Consider the following 18,332-nt stretch of genomic DNA (forward strand, 5'->3'; position numbering starts at 1 on the left):
CAGTCTGAACCATGACCTGGCCATGGAATGTGGGGATTCTCTCCAGCTCTCCGTTCATGGTCCCTGTTCAATGAACAGGGGGTGGGGGAGTGCGGCGGGTGGGGGGGGTTGCTCAGGAACAGGAGAGGAGTCGGCCTGAAACCCCATTTGGCTCTAGAATCATACGACTCCAGATCAAAGCATAGGTAAACAATCGCAAGATCCTATTCTGAAAAATATTTTAATATTGACTCAAAACACGGTCCCGAGAAATCCTCTGTAACGCCCTCGTCAAAGGAAAGCCCCCAGTTTCAGATTCTGTCCTGTGGAGTGTGTAACTTGGGTCCCTCATCAATCCCTTTATGTAGTAATATCCCCACCTGCTGGAACTTTAGGTTTTTGCTGCTAAAGGTGGGAGGTGTTTGGTAAAGCTTCCCCAGGCCGGGTTACCTGAGGAAGGTTCCTCTTCCACCGTGTTCCTTTGTGGAGGAGGCCAGAGCTCTGGTGCTGTGTCCTTTCTCCCCGCTGTTAGATCTTATGGTGGGGCTGCCCTGGGCTCTGGGAATGACAGAACCTCCCAGAAGCGGGTACTCGGTGCTCATCAGAATTTCCACACTTTCCTGAAAGATGATCCTTGGCTTCCTCCTCAGAGCCTGGGTCTCAGGGATCCAGTTAACGCCTGTTGGGCTGGAGATCCTTAAAAACCAAACCCAGACTCTGGGTTTGGTGTGGTCAGAAGCAGGCCATGGGGTGGAGGCCAGGGGAAAGCAGCACCCCTGCCCCTCGTGTGGGGCAGTCTCTAATTAAGTTAAAGGTTTCCTTAAATCCATATCTCCAGGTTAGGGACTCACTAGGAGCTGACTCTTCAAGATGGGGTCCTAAGACTTTATTCCAGAATTGGAGAAGCCAGAGGCCTGGCTTTTCTGTTCTGCCTCAGCTCCTGCCTTGGGAGAGTTTGCCTTCCACTGGAAGCCTCTGGAAGCAGAGGCTGGCTGGCTGGCCCACCACTTACGTCCTATGCGTCCTATGTGACTCCCATGTTCCTCTGCACCCTGTGTAAAGCCTCCCATCTGTGGAGCTGTCTCTGCTGAGCCAGCTCCCTTTCCAGGTGCATCACCCATGGAGATATTTTTGGGTCCTGTCAGGAGACTGCAATGAAAAGCTTAGAGCTTTGCGTCAAGGCCACCATCTGAGCTCTGGGCTCCAGGGAGGGTGTAGCCTCTTCAGGGCAGGAAAGAACGCTGTCGGACAGGCTGTCCTGAGCTGACATCAGCCTCTTGTGGTGCGGTCCAGAGACTCCAGGGCCAAGTGGACACGACGCCTTTCCCCCCTGCTCCCCACCCACGCCTGTGGGAGCCCCACACCGCTGTGGCTCAGCTCCCCGCACTGCGCCCTCGGCCCCACAGCCCAATCCCATTGCAGAGCCCAGCCAGCCTGGCCCAGAGAAGCGAGGTAAATAGTAATGAAAGAGTCTTTTTTGGATTAATGGTGACTGGCAACCAGCACCTATTCCCAGGCTAGCAGAGACCTCCTCTCTCCTCTCAAGTTGACTGAGGAATAGTTGCCAAAGAGTTCCTGACAAGAACCCCCTGCTATGCAGGCAGCATTGCCGATCTCCCTCTCAAAGGTCATCTTTCCACAGTTCCTCCCTGCCTGCCCCCCCATGAGGAATTTCTTATTTCACAGAGCTAAATGCCACAGTCCTCCTCAGCTATACTGGCAGCCTTCCCTCAGAAAGCAGTCACCACACAGAGCCAAAGGCAGCACCCCAAAGACAAAGTACAGCGCCCAGTCCATTAGATAAGTGTGAATCAGATCTGTCGCAGATGTCCTAGATCACAGCCAGACTCCCTTCTTTTGTCTTCAAAACTCTCCTTTTGGCTCCTAGCAAAGTCCACCAGGTCTCCTCATCAAGCCAGGACACTCCCACTTAAACCCGTGGCTGCCCTAGAAAGGGGCTAAGGACAATACTAGAAAGGCTGTACCGCCTGAATTATTCTGTGGATTCTAGCATCTGAGGTAAGGTGGATGCAGTGAGCCCAGGAAGCCTAGGCATAGCTTGTCCTCAGGTATGGCCACCGCTTCAGAGTGACAAAGTGCTGTCACATACATTTTTCCTGTTTGATCCTTTTTTTTTTTTAAAGATTTTATTTATTTTGTACATTTTTCCTGTTTGATCCTTTTTTTTTTAAGATTTTACTTATTTATTTGGGAGAGAGAGATCACAAGTGGGATGGAGGAGGGGGAGAGGGAGAAGCAGACTCCCTGCTGAGCAGGGAGACCCTCAGGTCTCAATCTCAGATCACGACCTGAGCCGAAGGCACGTGACTCAGCCACCCAGATCACATGACTGAGCCACCCAGGCACCTCTCCTGTCTTGATCCTGAATCACTACCCTGGGAAAGAGAAGGCCAGAGGAAGTAGGAGGCAAGTTCAAGTTTCAGGAGATCTTGGAAAAAGGTGCTACTTGGGAGAGAGGTCTCCTTCCTGGTCCTGCATGACTGGGATGGAAGTGTCATTTTACTCCTATAACTGAAGACCAAACTTTGGGAAACGCTTGGTCTGGGTCCAGTGTATGAATGTGCAGTGGCATCGGTCCCTGAGTGTCACAGCAGAACCTGGGTGCAAGTGCTCTTTCCCCAGGCCTGATCTTCCTAGAGAGCCAGGACTGGAGGACAGATGCCCCAGAAGAAGATCATTTGCTCATGGCTTCACCAGGAATGGCAGTATTCCAGAGTCCAGCAAATACCATATGCTGGTATTTTGTTAAAACTTGGCTAGGAGACTCATTCTTCTCTGATAATATCTTTGAGGTTCTATATGTAGCCCTTTTTGCAGGGGGGGAGTAGGAGGAGAAACCCTAAAAAAGAGTGTCATAACTAGATAGGCTGGCCTCCCTTTCAACATGTGAGGGAGAACCTCATCAGAAAGACCGCCATTTCTAGACTCGGTGCTCTGCCCAACTATGAGATCTCCAACATCACTGCTCAGTTCATGGCAAAGGAGGAAAACAAAAGGGATTCTGCTTTGCCTCTGCACCTTTCCCCATGTAAGCACCAGGGAAGTCAGCATGTCTGAACTAATTTCTGGGTATCACACAGAATAATAATATTCAACACATACTGAGTCCTAACCACAGTCCAGGCATTGTAATAAGCACTTTATGTGAATTAACTCATTTACTTCTCACAATGATCCTACGAAGTAAGGATTCCTCTTATCCGCATTCTATAGATGAGGAAACTGAGGTGAAGAGATTATTTAGCTATCTCGTGAGGCAGGCAGGAGGGAGCACAGGCAGCCTGCTTCCAGATCATTCCATACAACCACTGGGCTTCCACCAGTGGAAGCGTGGATTATGTCCCCTGGAGTAGAGCTGTCTCTTACTGGGCCAGCAGAGCCTTGAAACTGGGGGTGGGGGTAGGGAGCTCCTCTGACACTGTAGCCCTGGCCCATGGTTCCAACCTCCCATCTCCCAAACGTTTGGGGCTGCTTGGATGCCAGCTGCCCCAGAATCCAGTAACCCCAGTAGAATGTCCTTACCAGCATCCCCTGCTCTGTCCCCTTTGTCTCCTTTCTCTCCTTTTGGGCCTCGGTCACCTGACACAGAGGAGGAAAATTGACATTAGAGTGGAAATAAATCCTGACCATGGATAAAATATTATGTGCAAGAGATGAATTAACCCAAGACCCAAGACCTGAGAAATTTTCACCAGGAGCCCCCAGACCTGGAGGGCCTGGCAGGGAAGGAAAGATAAGAGCTTGAGTCAATTATGCTGCATGCTTTGGTCACCCCAGAAGGAGGTCAGGGGGTTCATCTGAGAAATTTCATTCCCTCTTAATTAAAGTGTGGAAGAACAGGGTCTACCAGCACAGGCTAGAGTCGTGGTATTCAATGGGAATTGACAGGGCAAAGCTATTTCTAGTAAGTAGTCAAGGTTTTAGAAGTACATGGCCAAGTTTGCTATAACAAGCACAGGAGGAAAAGATGGGGAAAGGTCTTCAGTTACTTTGGGAAGACAGAGGTTATAGGTCAGGCAGATTTACCTGGGGGCTGGGAGAGTCTGGGAAACATGAGAGAGAGCTTCCGGGGAAACTGTAGAATTTTCTTCTCAGGATATGGTTGAAAGGACAGAGGTCTTTTTCCAGCTAGCATCTTACACTCCAAAGAAGTAGAAGGTCCTGACACCTCTCGAGGGGACACTAAAATGACCAGGGAATTCTATTCCAAGTACTTCCAGAAAGATATCTGCACGTCAAAATCCTGTGGCATGTTGTCTGGTGCAAGAAGCCAGCCGGCAAGTTCTGGGGAAGGATGCCTATGTGATCCAAGTTTTGAAAACAGAACAAAACAAAGCACCCCAAGGCAATCATACACGTAAATATGAATATGCTTAGAAAAAGATCCGGCAGAGTGTGCCCCAAAGTGTTTACAGTAGTTATTCTAAAGAGTCATAGCGTAAGGGACTCAGGGAGGGGACCCCCTTTTTAGTTTATACTTTACATACTTCTGTATTGTCACATTTTTTTAATAAGCATGTGCTACTTTCGTAATCTATTTTAATATCATTTTTTAAAAAAATGTCCTTCGTAAAAGGGAGGAAAACCTCAGCTGTTTAATCACTAGAAAGGAGCCTAAAAGTTCCCAGTGATCCAAGATGCAGAGATCCTCCTAGACCCGGGGTGAGAATGATGAATAGTACTCTTTCTTCGCTTTCATCTTCACAAGGGAGGAGATCAACACGGGGGAACCAGCACCCAATTTCCTCATCTAGCCATGCAATTACGGTAGAAGTCTACGAGTTCTTGAAGAGAATGTGGAAAGCCGGGCACTAATACCGTGGATGCCCCCTAACAATGAACGAGGGGACTGCCTTCAGGAGGAAAACCAATTCATCAGGAACACTATTGGCAATGCAAATCTGAGAACTGAATTCAAGTTTCAAATACTGGGGGAGTCAAAAGCATGGGACGGACTGTTGGGAATCTGGGGGTATGGGGAAGGAGGTGGGTATCCTGGGTCTGCAGCCCCCCATTTCTCCTGTGAGCCTAGTCTCCCAGCTTGGCTTCCTCTGGCTACACCACTCATCCGCAACCCCCAGGCTTGCATTTCTGTTGCACTGGAGAGCGGACAAAAGGTTTTCACACAAACATGACCCATGTCATCCTCGTGACGGCCCTGCGAAGTATGGTATCATGAGGATTTCTGGGTTCGGGACAAAGAAACGAAGGTTTAACAAGGCTAAGTGACTTGCCCAAGGTCACTGAGCTAGCTGGTCAGTGGCAGAGCCAAAAGGCAGATCCTGGCCATTCACTCCAGTGGCCACACTGGTGCCCAGAGGGCTAGTGGCGAGCAAGGCTACATGGGGACTCGGCGATTCGTTACTACCTTTGAACCCACGTATGCCCATGGGTCCTGTGGCTCCCATCTTCCCATCATCGCCCTTGGGGCCTGGCAGTCCTGGGGTGCCTCTCTCCCCTGGCAGACCTGGGAAGACAGAGGACAAGTTGTAGAACATCAGACTCAGAAGTGGAAGGGTCTTTGCAGGTCATGATCCAGCCCAGCAGTCTGCCTCAACCAGACATCCCACTGAAGCTTTTCTTTCCTGATTCCTTTTAGTTAACTTAAAGATGCTGCCAAAGCAATTGTCCGAACAGTCAGCACAAGCCTTCCCCACCGGCACCTTTTATCCAGTTAGGCTGGACCTCTCCCTGCCACCCCCTGAAAGGTCCAATTCTATTGTGAGTGGTAGCAGTGGTGCCCTATCCATTTGGGAGACGTCCCTCTACCTCTAGCTATGTTGGAGATTTAAAATCAGCAAACTTTTTTTTTCTTGAGTACTTTCTATGTGTCAGACACTGTTCTGGAGTCTTCTCATAAAGTATCTCATTTTATCCTCACCATAAATTGAGGTATTATTTCACCTATGTGACAAAGGAGGAAACTGAGGCCCAGAGAGGTTAAGTATCCTGCCCAGGGTCACACAACAGAAAGTAGCAGGGGCGAGACCTGAGCCCTGGCCTTCCTGAACTGAAAGCCTGTGGTCAGTCAGCTTCGCCTCATGCTGGATGAAAAGGACTTACTGGCATTTAGGGTAGGAGGAAGATGAAATAGCACCCCATCCTCCTTAAGAGAAAAACCATGAAGATCCCTTCCATGCTATACATCCAGAGAGATACAGCAAAGGGGACCGTAGGCTGAGGAGGAGGGAGAAAGTCAGCAAGGCCAGTAAATGGGATGGATGACCTGCTGGCAGATCAGGCCCCGGGGCTCCTGGCCACGACGCCCTGTGGCCACTGCCTGCCTTTCACCACGGAGAGCCAGAATCAACAAATGCTTTCACCCAGTGAGAGCCCTGTGCCCCCAGAGGCCTGACCTAAGCCCACAGTTATCTCTGTAAAGCAGAGAACTCTTAATTAACTGATTACTTGTTCTTTCCTGCTTTGAATATGAACTTGGCTTCCTCTGGTCTTTTTCCGTGACTTGGAAAAACCTGTCTTCCAGTAATTATTTCTCCAGAGCTAACATCAAATGTCTGGAAGAGGATGCGTGGCCCCAGAGGATGGTGGGACCTCAGAGAAGGGCTGATTGGTTTCTTTTCTCCTGCCTAATGCAAGGTACCTGTTTGGAGTCCAGCCGCCTTGTTGCCGTAGAATTCTAAATCTAGTATGAGATATGCCCAGAGCTCCCCATCGTATAATTCAGTAAGGCAGAAAAGGAGATTCCACAGCCCTGTGAGTGTCTAGGCATCCTTGGTTCTAAATTTGGGAAGTTCCCCTGGAGGGGAGCCAGGGCTGGAGGCCAGGTCACTATCTTCTGCCCCTTCTCTGGTTCACAACCTCCTCAAGATTTAGGAAGAGGATAGTTAAGAGATACAATTCCTGACATAAACAGACATCTTTCCCCGAATAAACTTCCCCTTTTCTTGCATCGTTTAGAAGGCTTTGCACTCTTCTAGAAAAATGCTGCTCAGAGCAGAGGCTCAGAAGTGAACAGACTGGGATGCCAAGTCTGATAGTCACAGGACAGGAACTTCTGACACAATGAGTCAAAGAAGAACGCCCTCTTTCCAGAAGGCCAGGAGCCACCCTCCTGCCAGCCCCTGGACCTTCAGAGCTGTCACTTGCGTGTTCATTGATCTGGGCAGAATCAGCAAGCAGGAGGGAACATCCAGGGTCTGGTGACTTGGGAAACACTGCAGGAAACAACACACTTGCAGAACACTCTCCAATGCTTCTGAAGGCGTTGGTCATGTGAACTCTGACTCTTGTGGTGGGAAGTGGATTCAGGGAACTGTGAGCCTCTCATGCACCCCTTTCCTTCAGATCCTGGTACTTTCTGTGAGGAAGTGTTTGCTTCATCCTATTGTCATACCTACAACCTATCAGTCTCTTCACAGAACAGGGCATTTGAAGGTAGGTTGAGTGGGCACTCTCCCAGGGAACCCCATCACCAATGTCAACAAGAAAGTAGAGGGCCAGGTATGGAATGGGTGCAGCTTCCTCCTGGGGCTTCCCAGTCACCTCGAAGTCCAGGTAATCCAGGGATCCCAGGCTCTCCTTCCTTCCCTTCATCTCCTGGATCACCTTTGGGGCCCGGTGGTCCTGAAAGGGTTACAAATGGCACCAAAGTTAGAAGGTAGCTTTCTGGAACAGGACACCTGTAGAAGAAACAAAAATTCCCTCTTCAAGAGAAGAAGAGTCAACATTATGCTTTGGGAGCACACAGGGCTCCACCTAGCCTAGTCTTATACGGGTGCAGGGGGAATCAGGAAAAGCTTCCTGGAAGAAGGGTTATCTAAAATGAAATCTCAAGGAGTAACAGAAGGTGGCTAAGTAAAGGGAGGACTGCATATCTCTGATCTACCCCCCACCCCAACAAATGCACATGCTGAGGCCCTAATCCTCAATGTGATGGTGTTTGAAGGTGGCCCCTTGGAAGTGATCGGGTTTAGATGAGGTCATGAGGATAGGGACCCCAATAAGAGACACAAGACAGTACTCTTGCTCCTTCCTTCCCTCCCTTATCATGCTTGGAATGCTCTTTCTCCCTCTCCCTCTCCCTGTGCTATATGAGGACACAGCAAGAAAGCAGCCACCTATAAGCCAGAAAGAGGGCTCTCCTCAGTACGTAACCATTCAGGCACCCGGATCTCAGACGTCCAGCCCCCAGAGCTGGGAGACATAAAGTTCTGCAGTTTAAGCTGCCTGGACCGTGGTATTTAGTTAGAGCAGCCTGGACTGACTGAGACAGAATGAAAGGGAGAGCTCTGGGCAGAGGGAACAATCCCTACAAGAGCTTGAAGAAAGAAACATGTGAGCCACTGTGGGATTAGAAGCTGGGAGCACATGACAGGATGAGAAGGGTGAACAAGTGGGGGTTTTGGAGGCCTGGCTCAAGTGTTAGACTTGACCCTGAGGGCACCAGAAGCCATAGCGGGGCATGAGGGAAACAAGAGTGTGATCTGATCTGCGCAGGAAGAAGATGGCTTGGGCCGCCATGTTGGAAAACAGCTCAGGATGAGAAAGAACACAGACGCAGGGAGGCCACGAAGAGGCTGCATCCCGGTGGGAGGCAGTGGAACTCTGAATTAGGGAAGTGGTGGTCTGGAGGATGTGAGCAGCTGTGTGGAGGCAGAACAGACGTTGGCTAAACACAGGTGAAGGCGGGGAAGAAGACCAGGATCAGGTTCAGATTTCTGGCTTGAACACCTGAGGGAAGGAAATGGGTCTAACTATTCCTAAGTGGGGCTTTCTTCCAGGGCCAGGCACCACTGTGGCAGGGATTCTAGCCTATGTGACTGGATCCAGTCCCCACAACGGGCTAAGTGTTGAAGTTACTTGTCTGAGACCACACAGCTGGGTAATGAAAAAAGGAGCACAGGTTCCAACTCCGGTCTCTCTGGCCCCACCCCTGCTGCCTCACTTGTCACAGGAGATAGCTCCCCATTCCCAAAACACAGTTAGACCTTCCCACCCCCCAGCCTGCTGCCCACCAGGTCAATCTCGTGCACTTATCTCGCGCTGCCTTGTCCTCCACTCATAACTGTACGTGTTCTCTGTTTCCTAACAACATTGCCAGACGCCAAGCTCCCCACTTCTGCTGCCTTGTGACAGAAAAAGACCAAGGAAAATGCCAAAACCGTATTGTACTGAGTTGAAGAGCGTCCCTCCAAAATTCATGTCCACTTGAGACCTCAGAATGTGACCGTATTTGGAAATAGGGTCATTTGCAGATGTAATTCGTTAAGAGGGGGGTGATCCTAGAGCAGGGTGGGTCCTAACCCAGTGCAGGGAGGGTCCTAAACCAATGGCGGGGCTTCTTAGAAGAAGATAAAACACAGACAGATACCCAGGGAGAACGCTCCATGACAAGGGAGGCTGCATGTCTACAAGCCAAGGAATGCCAAAGATTATTAGCGATCATCAGAAGTTAGGAAGAGGCCCAGAAGAATTGTGTCCTGCAGCTCACAGAGGGAACGTGACCCCGCGGACACCTTGAGTTCAGACTTCCAGCCTCCAGCATGGTGAAAGAATCAATTTCTGTTGTTTTAAGCCACCCAGTTTGTGGTCCTTTGTTACGGCAGCCCTAGGAAACCAAAACATGTACACTCACAGCATAGCAGCAACAGATTGCACAATAAATATTTGATGAATGAATGAGATCAGAGGGTGTTAATACATAGAAAACAATCAGGCGGCCAAGATCAAGATGTACTGATACGTTCCAAAAGCTGGCACTGTCCTCAGACCCTAACCCAAGTTGACAGCTCTTTAATGATTCAATGGCACACACACGGGGGAAAAAGCAATCAACAACTTAAAAATGCATGCGTTACACACACAAAGCATTTAAAGGGGACTGGGTTCTGTGGCCATCTTCCTCTCTTCTACGAAGAAAAGCAAAGTGAGCCTGGCTATAGCAATCCCAGTTTTCAGGCGACAGCGTTTAGACACAGAACCGGCTTAGAACACATCTCAGATTACATGGCAAAGGAAAGGCATAGTGGAAGGAGCAGATGAGGTTCCCACCCCTCTTCTAGCAATCTCTGTCAGGTCAGAGGGCTGCCTGGATGTCTGCACTCCATGAGCTGTCCCTGGGAAGGACATCCTTCTCCCAGTGCCCAGTACACTCCCCTCCTTGTCACTGTCCTCTGTCCCTCCACCCTTGCCACGTGGAACTCAGTGCTTCCAGAATCAAGTGGGTCAAGGAGGCAATGGACTGAGCACTAGTACTCTATTTGTTCTCCTGTGGGCGTGATTCAATGTATGGTCTTCCCAGGAGTAATGCTCTGCCCAGGGATTGGCCCTGGGGATGGGGCCGCGGGGTGGTGGAGATCCTTTGGAAGGTAGGTGTTGAGTATGAATATGAAGTGTCTTGGGTTCAGGTCCTGGTTCTATAAAATCTAAGTTAAAATTCCTTCCCAGACATTTGAGGAGTCAGTGGATTACATGACATGCTGGATATAAAGGGGCTTGGTAACCTTTGAGTGGCAAGGCCATGTTGACCATCTGTACCCCCACCCCCTTTCATAACGCTTCATCAGAACTATCCCAAGACTACCAGGTATGGTCATCTTGGGCTGCCCCTGAAATCACCTTGCCAAGCTTAGCTGGCTCTTTCAAGGAGATGCGGGTCTGGAAACATCCTACATGACGTGGGTACAGTTTTTAAGACATGGATGAGTGGTTCCTGTGGGCCTGTACAGGAGATGAACTGGGAGGGAATGGGGTAAACAGCAGAGGTGACTGCTGATTTCTAAGTCATACCCTTAGATGGAACCAGCCCCGCAGACTCTGAAGGACCTAAACTGTGGCCTGTGTGAGCCTCATGGGGCCAGGCTGCTGGGGTCTCCAACGACCAAGGTCTTCTTGAATCACTCCTGCCTGTGGGTAACGCACACCTGAGGTCTGACTTCTTATCATTTTCCTGGGAATCCAGGCCAAAAACCTTTTTTTTTTTTTTTTCTTTCCAGGCCAAAAAGCTTGAGCCTGTTTTGACTCCTCCCTTTTCTCTGTTCCCCACACCCTCTTGCTCACCAAGGCTCATCATCGGGGTCATTCCCATGTCATGCCCCCACCTCCTTCCTCAGCTACCACACTCCACCGGGTCTTGCTCCCAGCCTTTTTAAAAACCTCCTTGCTTGCAGTCTCGCTAAAACCCATGAATCAAGTCAGAAGCTAGTGAACTCACCGTCTCTGAGCTCCCTCATAGCCCAAGGGGTCAAAGCCCCTCTATTGGAGACCTCTGCAGATCCCCCACGCGACCCCTTCTGCAAACTCATTCTGATGCTTCTGGACACAAGCTTCCTTTCACCTCTGCAAAAACATTCTCGCTGCCCCCAGACATCCACCAAATCTTTTCTATTCCAAAAGCCCCATCCCCCTCAGGCCTGACGCTCACCTCCATGCATACCCGTTCTGATCTTTTAGGGCCCCTGGGCAGAGCCCCCAAATCTGAGAGCTGGAAGGCCCCTCAGACATGACTGTAGACAAACTTCTCAAGGGAGCACTCCTGAACCTGGGCAGGCCACCCTGGGCCCACTTCCTGGGACCCATCACTCATCCTACACCATGGTCCCCTAGGAGTTCAGGCCCTCTGCCTCACTCACAGCAGAGAGTCCACTAAGGAGTTCCGGGCAGTCATAGATGCTGTTATGGTATCAGCGGTCCTAATGGTACCCAGCTGAGCTTTTTAAGCTCTTGACTCTTGACACTCTGACTTGCTCATCTCTTCTATCACTCAAACAGTCCAGAGCATGGAGGTTGTCTGGGACAGGGAGGAGCGGGGCCTACTTCTTTGTTGGTCCACCTCCTACATGGGGGATGGGAGGGAGGAAGAGGAAGAGGAGGAGGAGGTGGATGAGGAGGTGGTGGAGGAGGTTGGAGAGAACTCTCCGGCCCTGTGCCCAGAGTGCCCTCCCAGAGCCCACCCACCAGTCCAGTCCCATCCTCCCCCATGCCCCCGTCCCTGTACTGCCCCCAGTACAGCTCTGCCCCCTGAGAGGGCTGCCTCTGGGCTACACCAGCTGGAAACTTCTCCTGAACAGAACAAAGCGTATGTGACTGAGCACTGGCTTCTTCTGGGGCCCAGCCAACAGGGAGGGAGAAGCAATCCATTCTCCCTTCCCGGATCTGGGCATGAGCGATGGGGTGGAGGACATGCCGGGGCTGGAAACAGGACAGGGACAGCTGATGAAGTGGGCCTGAAGCCAGCAGAACCAAGACCAAGATCCTAATACAGACACTGCCCGCTGCACCACACACGCTAATCCCAGCGTGGCTGACCAAGGTGGAGTCCCTCAGTTAATTACTCTCCTTCCCCCCTTGACGTCACTGGGGCCCTGGGCTGTCAGCTTCGCCTCTAGGGTTTTGCACGCTCTCCCCCTTCCTTCACTGTGTGGGGGCAGTGCCCGTCAGCAGCGTTGCCAAGCCTGGGGGACACTCGGCCCAGACCCACAGGGGCTGCCCCCCACTTCAGCCCACACTGCGGGGCCAGTTCTCCTCGGACCTCACAGACTGAAGCTGAGGCCACTGTTTGCTTTCAGGCCAGGCTCTCCACTCCCTTTCCAGCAGACAGGCTGATGCAGAAGGCGACAGGACAGAGTTCTCCCGTCCAGCCCAGGGAGCTGCTGCCTAGTCCATGCTTCCCAGGCCTCGGTGGGGCAGAAACCCTCTTTACAAACAGCCCAATTCACAGAGATCCTTGATCCCTCCAACATGTCTCTGCACACTGGGGCCAGAGTTGGAGCCCAGGACCCGAGGCCTCCCTCCATCACGTCAGCCCTTTACAAACATTGCTGCGTTCTCCACTGCACGGTGTGCTTTCTTGAAAAAGTAGCTCACACATAAATCTGCCCTGCCAACAGCTTGTTTTCATGAACGGAGAGATGGATTTTTGAGTCCCAGCTGGACCACCGGCTTGGGATTTGACTTGGACAAGTCATGTCCCCCTCTCTGGGCCTCAAGTCCTCAACTGTAAAACAAGAGGAATGGACTAGCTGATTGCAGAGCCTGTTACTACTACTGTAAGGCTCTGTGATTCTGTAACCATCCATCTAGCAAACAGGCCATCTGAATATGGTGGAGAGTCCAGCCTTCCTGCCTGGCTCACACTTTCCTCCTCCTGGATGCCTCCCTTCTCTGGTTATTTCCCCCCTCCTGGGTGCCTCCCCGCTATGGTTATCTCCCCTCTCCTGGATGTCTCCCTTTCCTGGTTATCTCCCCGCTCCTGGTATCCTCCTCTCTCTGGTCATCTCCCCGCTCTTGCTATGTCCCCCACTCTGGATATTTCCTCCCTCCTGCTATGCCCCCCCACTCTCTGGTTATCTCCCCACTCTGGGAGGCCTCCCCTCTCTGGTTATCTACCCCCTACCCTGGATGTCTTCACACTCTGATCATCTGAGTTCTCTGCTTCCTTCCAACCACAGACAGATTTCAACAGACATAATTAATACTGAAAATCCAAAGCAGAAAACAGAAAACACTGCTGTGAGTGTCCACAAAAGACAAGCCAGAGACAAAATTCATAGAAAACTGTATAACGAAGTAAGAGAATGAAGCCATTTGGGGTCAAATCCCAGAATAATATAAATAAGGTCATGTTTGAAAAATACACATAGTTGAGTATTTGTGGATTCTGCAGCCAAGGGCAAAAAGTGGAAGAGTGTGAGTATGTGTTTATGTGTGTGAATGTGAGTGTGTGTGTGTGTGTGTGTGTGTTTAACGACTAAGAGAGGAACTGAACAAACTCAGGGCAGAAAGGCCATTCCAGAGAGCAGTATGGAATTGCCTAGAAGTTTAACGGGTAACACATCCCTTATCCAAAAGCCAGGGTAGAATTCTGTCTCATTAAAGCTGAATGGTAGTTACATAAGGTATGTCAAATAGAATCCTTGGGAATCATACCAGTTGGGTCCCCGACAACCACGAGAGAGGGAGGAGGTGGGAAAGGGAGGTGCCGATGTGGTGGTGATCCTGGGAGCCAGAGGGACTGGGAGGCATTCATCCCCAAAGTCCCGCAGTCCATCGAGAAGGCAAAGCTCGAAGACTGGAAGGCAGGCGTGGGCAGGACTGAGGTGAAACTTTCAGTTCCAGGGAATGGAGTGTGAACCTTAGTTTAAGAACCAAAGAAAGACTACTTGGAGGATCCCACTGGAAGAACCTTCGTGAATGGATGCCCAGAGCTGCTTCAGTCCAAGCCAAGGAAAGGACACTTGCAAATTATAGAAGCAGGCAAGCTGTGAGATGCTCAGAGAGGCCCAAGAAGAGGCACCCCCAGGAGGCATGCTGATGTCTGCTGACTGCAAGAGGAAGGAAGGGGCGGGGAGGGGAATACCCCTAAGGACCCCCAAATGGAGTCCAAGGGACTATGCTCTCTTCCCCCTTCATTGCTCAGAACTGGCAACTTCCCACCACAGGAAGCAGGATGGTCAGTGACAAGAACATGGATTCCGAACCAGAAAGACTCACATTCAGACCTTGACTTTGCCACTTGCCAATTGGGTAAGAAACAGTGGGAAAGTTATCCAGTTTCTCATCTATAAAATGGGAACAGTAATACCGTTCTACAGGATGTGAGGATCTGAAGTCTTTAATGGCTATTTAAAGAATTAATGTCTGGCTCAGAGTGGGTCATAATTTGGTACCATCGCTATTATTAGTAACTACCTGACAGACTGCTGTGGACAGAGGAGGCGGAGGAAGAGAGAAGGCAGGAAAAACTAAAATCCCAGCGGTGGGGATCTAGAAGAACAAATTCTACCTCCTGTCCTCCTTTGATTCCTGAGCATCCCAAGACAAGAAAACCAGTGCTCTCACTGTCCAGGTTCAAGATCTAACAGTTGCTTCACCAACATTTACCGGGTCCCAGTTACTGTGCTGTCGGGCACTGGGGGAAACAGGGGGAACCCGGGGGGTGGGTCGGGGTGGAGTGTAGTGTGGTAAGCACTGGCCAGTGGGTTCAACATCCTGGCCTGATCATTGAATTATACACTTCAATGGGTGAACCCCGCAGCATGTAAATTATACCTCATTAAAACTGTTTGAAAACAAAAAGTCCTGGGTCAGATCATTACCAGCTGTGTGGCCTTGTGTAAATCAGGCATTTCCTCCGGGAGCCTCAGTTGTTTTTCTGCAGGAATCCTACCCTGCCCTCAATAACAAAGCCCTCCTTCAACCAACCTCATATTCGGTCATGGGGACCCACTTTAAAACAAAATAATGTACCCTAAAGCTCTCTGTAGACTGGAAAGGACTACGCGAATGGGAGACCCCATCATTCCTACTTTCTGCTCTAATACACGGAGAAGCTCAGAGGAGGGAGGCTTCAGTGAGCTAGAGGGGCCGGCAGGGTTGTGGGAGGTGGGTTTGAGTGAGAGCTGAAGGATCAGTGGGATCTGGATGAGGATGAGGAAGAGGAAGAGGAAGAGGAAGGAGGCCCTGCAGTAGGAGGAAGAGCTGGAGTGAAGTTAAGGCTGTGGGAAGGGCAGGCTGTGTCTCTAGAGCAGTGACAAGCAGTGACACGTGTCCCACTGGACCAGATGCTTCCTTACGGGGGAGGGGGTGGAAATTGGCTGTTTATGGACCATACACAACCCACAGAATTAGACAAGTGAACAATTTCTAAACATTCCATATTTCTGGTTTCTTACGAAAAACGGGAAGACTCTGTCAATGCCAGGTCCATATTCCAGCCTGGCCCAAATGAGGCGGACCTGCCCTAGCTTCTACTACTCCCTGGACACCAAGGTCACTTTACTCATGGGCATTGCTCAACCTGCCCCTACACACTGTTCCTTTTGTAACCTCTGGTAGATGGGAACAATCAGAGGAGAAGGCAGGGAAGTCAAGCTGGGGTCAGGTGTGCGATAGAGAGCACACCAGCTCTAGGATCAGAAAAGCCTGGGTCCACATCCTGGCTCTGTCACCTCCTGGCATGAGGCTGTGAGGAGCTTCACGAATTAGTACACTCACCGTTGTTTTTAAAAGACATTATATGGCGGTAGCTACACTCGTGGTGAACATAGCATAAGGCATCCAGAATTATCTAATCACCATGCTGTACACCTGAAATTAACGTAACACTGCGTGTCAACTATACTTCAATGAAAATGTAAAAAGAAAAGGCATCATACAAGGCATGGTTCATACAAGGCACCGTACCTGACACAGTTGGTGTTCACTGTGATATCATTATTGCCTACTATCAAGCTAAGGAGTATTTATTGAATCTGGCAGAACCTGGGGGGCCATGGTGGAGTTCTGACCAGGGGGGTGAAGTGGGAAACGTGCATCTCACGAAAGGTGCCTCTGATGCGCAGGGCAGATAGCAGCAGGAAGGTATGGGGGAGAGGAGGGTAGGGGACCAGTTAGGCCTGGAAAAGAGGGAAGCTGGTTCTCGAGTCTGTAGGCCTGAAGCAAGAATACCCGTGGAGGCCTACACATTTCCACCATCATATTTAAGAGTTATAAATGAAGCTAACAAATTGTTAAATAAAATATTTTCTTCCGTCTTGATGAACATACTTTATAACTTGGCCTGGAAGGCCAAGTTCAAATTTGGGAATTCTCCAATTCCTGGGCGCTCTATGCCTTGGAACACCATGACCCTGAAGGAGCACCTCCCTGCTCCCCGCCTGCACCTGCAGCCTGACCCCTGCTTTTCTGCAGCCAGAAACACTTGGAGGCTCCCGTTGGCACAGCCAAGCTCTTGACGACCTGGTCCCCCATTAGCCACCCTTGGCCATTAGGGGTGGAGCAGGGGTGGGTGGACGCTGAGGGTATTCTCCCGGAGGTGGAAGGGAGGTTAGTGTTAGCCAGGGGAGAGACCCACACAGGCTGGGAAAGGGGCACAGGCCATTTGGACAGAAAATTCCAGGGTCCTGTAGGGCAGGATTTAATAGATGGGGTATCCACTCCTCATGGCAAGTGGATTGGGGGAGGTGGGGGGGGGACTCCAGGGCCCTTGGGGAGGGGCAGGCAGGAAGAAGGTACCAACAGGCAGGGCCCAGGCAGGGACACTGCAGGCTCGCGTTTGCCAGGCGGTACCTTTGGCGAGGGAGATGTTCCTCAGCGCGATGGAATGCTCCCAGTCCTTGAGGCGCAGGTCCTCGGTGACCGTGTTGAGCAGGGCCAGCTCCTGCTTGAGCTGCAGCTCCATGCCCCTGTGCACCAGCCGCAGGCGGCGGGTGTCCTCGCTGGCGTTGCTCACCAGCACGTGCAGGTCCTGCAGCCGCGTGGCGTGCAGGGCCACGTCATAGGACAGGCTGTGGTTGAGGCCGCGTAGCGCGCTGCCCACGTCGGCCAGCTCCTCGCCCAGGACGCCCACCCTGCGCGCCAGCCCGTCGAGCAGGCCGGCGTGGCGCCGCAACAGCAGCTGGCTGCGGTTGCTCTCCACTTGCAGCTGGTACAGCTCCAGTTGCGCCGCGTCGCTCTGCTGGCCTGTGCGGTCCCGCAGCAGGGCCACCGCCTGCTCCGTCTGGGCCGCCTGCGCCTGCAGCCCCCAGAGCGCGCCCTCCAGCCGCTGCACCGCGCCCACCAGCACCAGCAGCGAGTCCGACTGGTTCTGCAGCGCGTCCTGGGCTTTCCACACCTGCTCCGTCAGGTCCGCCTGCAGCGGCGCCTGCAGCAGCCGCAGCTGCAAGTCCCGGAAGCTCTCATTCAGCCGGTTCACGTTCCGAGTCAGCGCCTTCAGGTCGTCCGGGGAGCTCCGGGGCCTGGACACTGCAGAGGGGAAGGGGAGAGGTCAGCTCTGCTGGGGAGGGTCCCGGGTCCCAAGAGGCTGGCCTGGCATGCAGTAGGTAATCAAGAAATGACAGATGAAGGGAAAGCAGAGGGGGACTCTTAACAGATCCCAGGCACTGTGCTAAGCCAGCGGTCCCCAAACTTGTCTGCCCATTAGACTCACTAGGTGAGGTGTCCCGCTCACAAACACGGTGATTGAATTGGTCTGGGGTGTGACCGGGGCTTTGGTGTTTCTAAAAGAGCCGAGATCATTCTAGGGGGCGCACTAATTGTACTCAGCTCCCCGTTATGTCTGAGGTCAGTCCCTGTGCTATTGTCATTTCTGTATGCAGAACACGACTGGATATCAGCAGTTTCAGGTGGCTAGCCCTAAGATACTGAGTGTTAGCCTCTCAACGTTAGGAGGCAGATGCTATTCTTATCCCCCTTCAGGGCAAGAGCTGTTAAAGTCACCAAAGGTAGCACACAGCAAGTAAGTCATGGAGCCAGGATTCTACCCTGCAGGGCTTGCTTGCTTCAGAACCAGGGTGCTTCCCTACAAAGTCTGCTCCAGAACTGATTGAAGGAGCCATGCCAGCAGTGGACTCAGCCCGGTTCTGGGCAACACT

At 51.4% G+C, this 18,332-nt stretch overlaps 1 protein-coding gene across 3 annotated transcripts in view; it reads right to left on the bottom strand.

The window, feature by feature from the left end:
- Nucleotides 1–18,332, bottom strand: part of SCARA5 (scavenger receptor class A member 5) — a 118,607-nt gene that overhangs the window by 30,730 nt on the left and 69,545 nt on the right. For all 3 annotated transcript variants that reach the window (XM_032855682.1, XM_032855681.1, XM_032855684.1), the window contains exons 4-7: nucleotides 17,029–17,703; nucleotides 7,504–7,584; nucleotides 5,369–5,467; nucleotides 3,523–3,579 (exon numbers count right to left, since the gene is read on the bottom strand). In XM_032855682.1, the coding sequence (XP_032711573.1) occupies nucleotides 3,523–3,579; nucleotides 5,369–5,467; nucleotides 7,504–7,584; nucleotides 17,029–17,703 (912 nt within the window). The remainder of the gene's footprint in view (nucleotides 1–3,522; nucleotides 3,580–5,368; nucleotides 5,468–7,503; nucleotides 7,585–17,028; nucleotides 17,704–18,332) is intronic.

This window comes from Lontra canadensis, unplaced genomic scaffold (assembly GCF_010015895.1).
Source record: "Lontra canadensis isolate GAN:19392208 unplaced genomic scaffold, GSC_riverotter_1.0 scaffold10, whole genome shotgun sequence".
NCBI lineage: Eukaryota > Metazoa > Chordata > Mammalia > Carnivora > Mustelidae > Lontra > Lontra canadensis.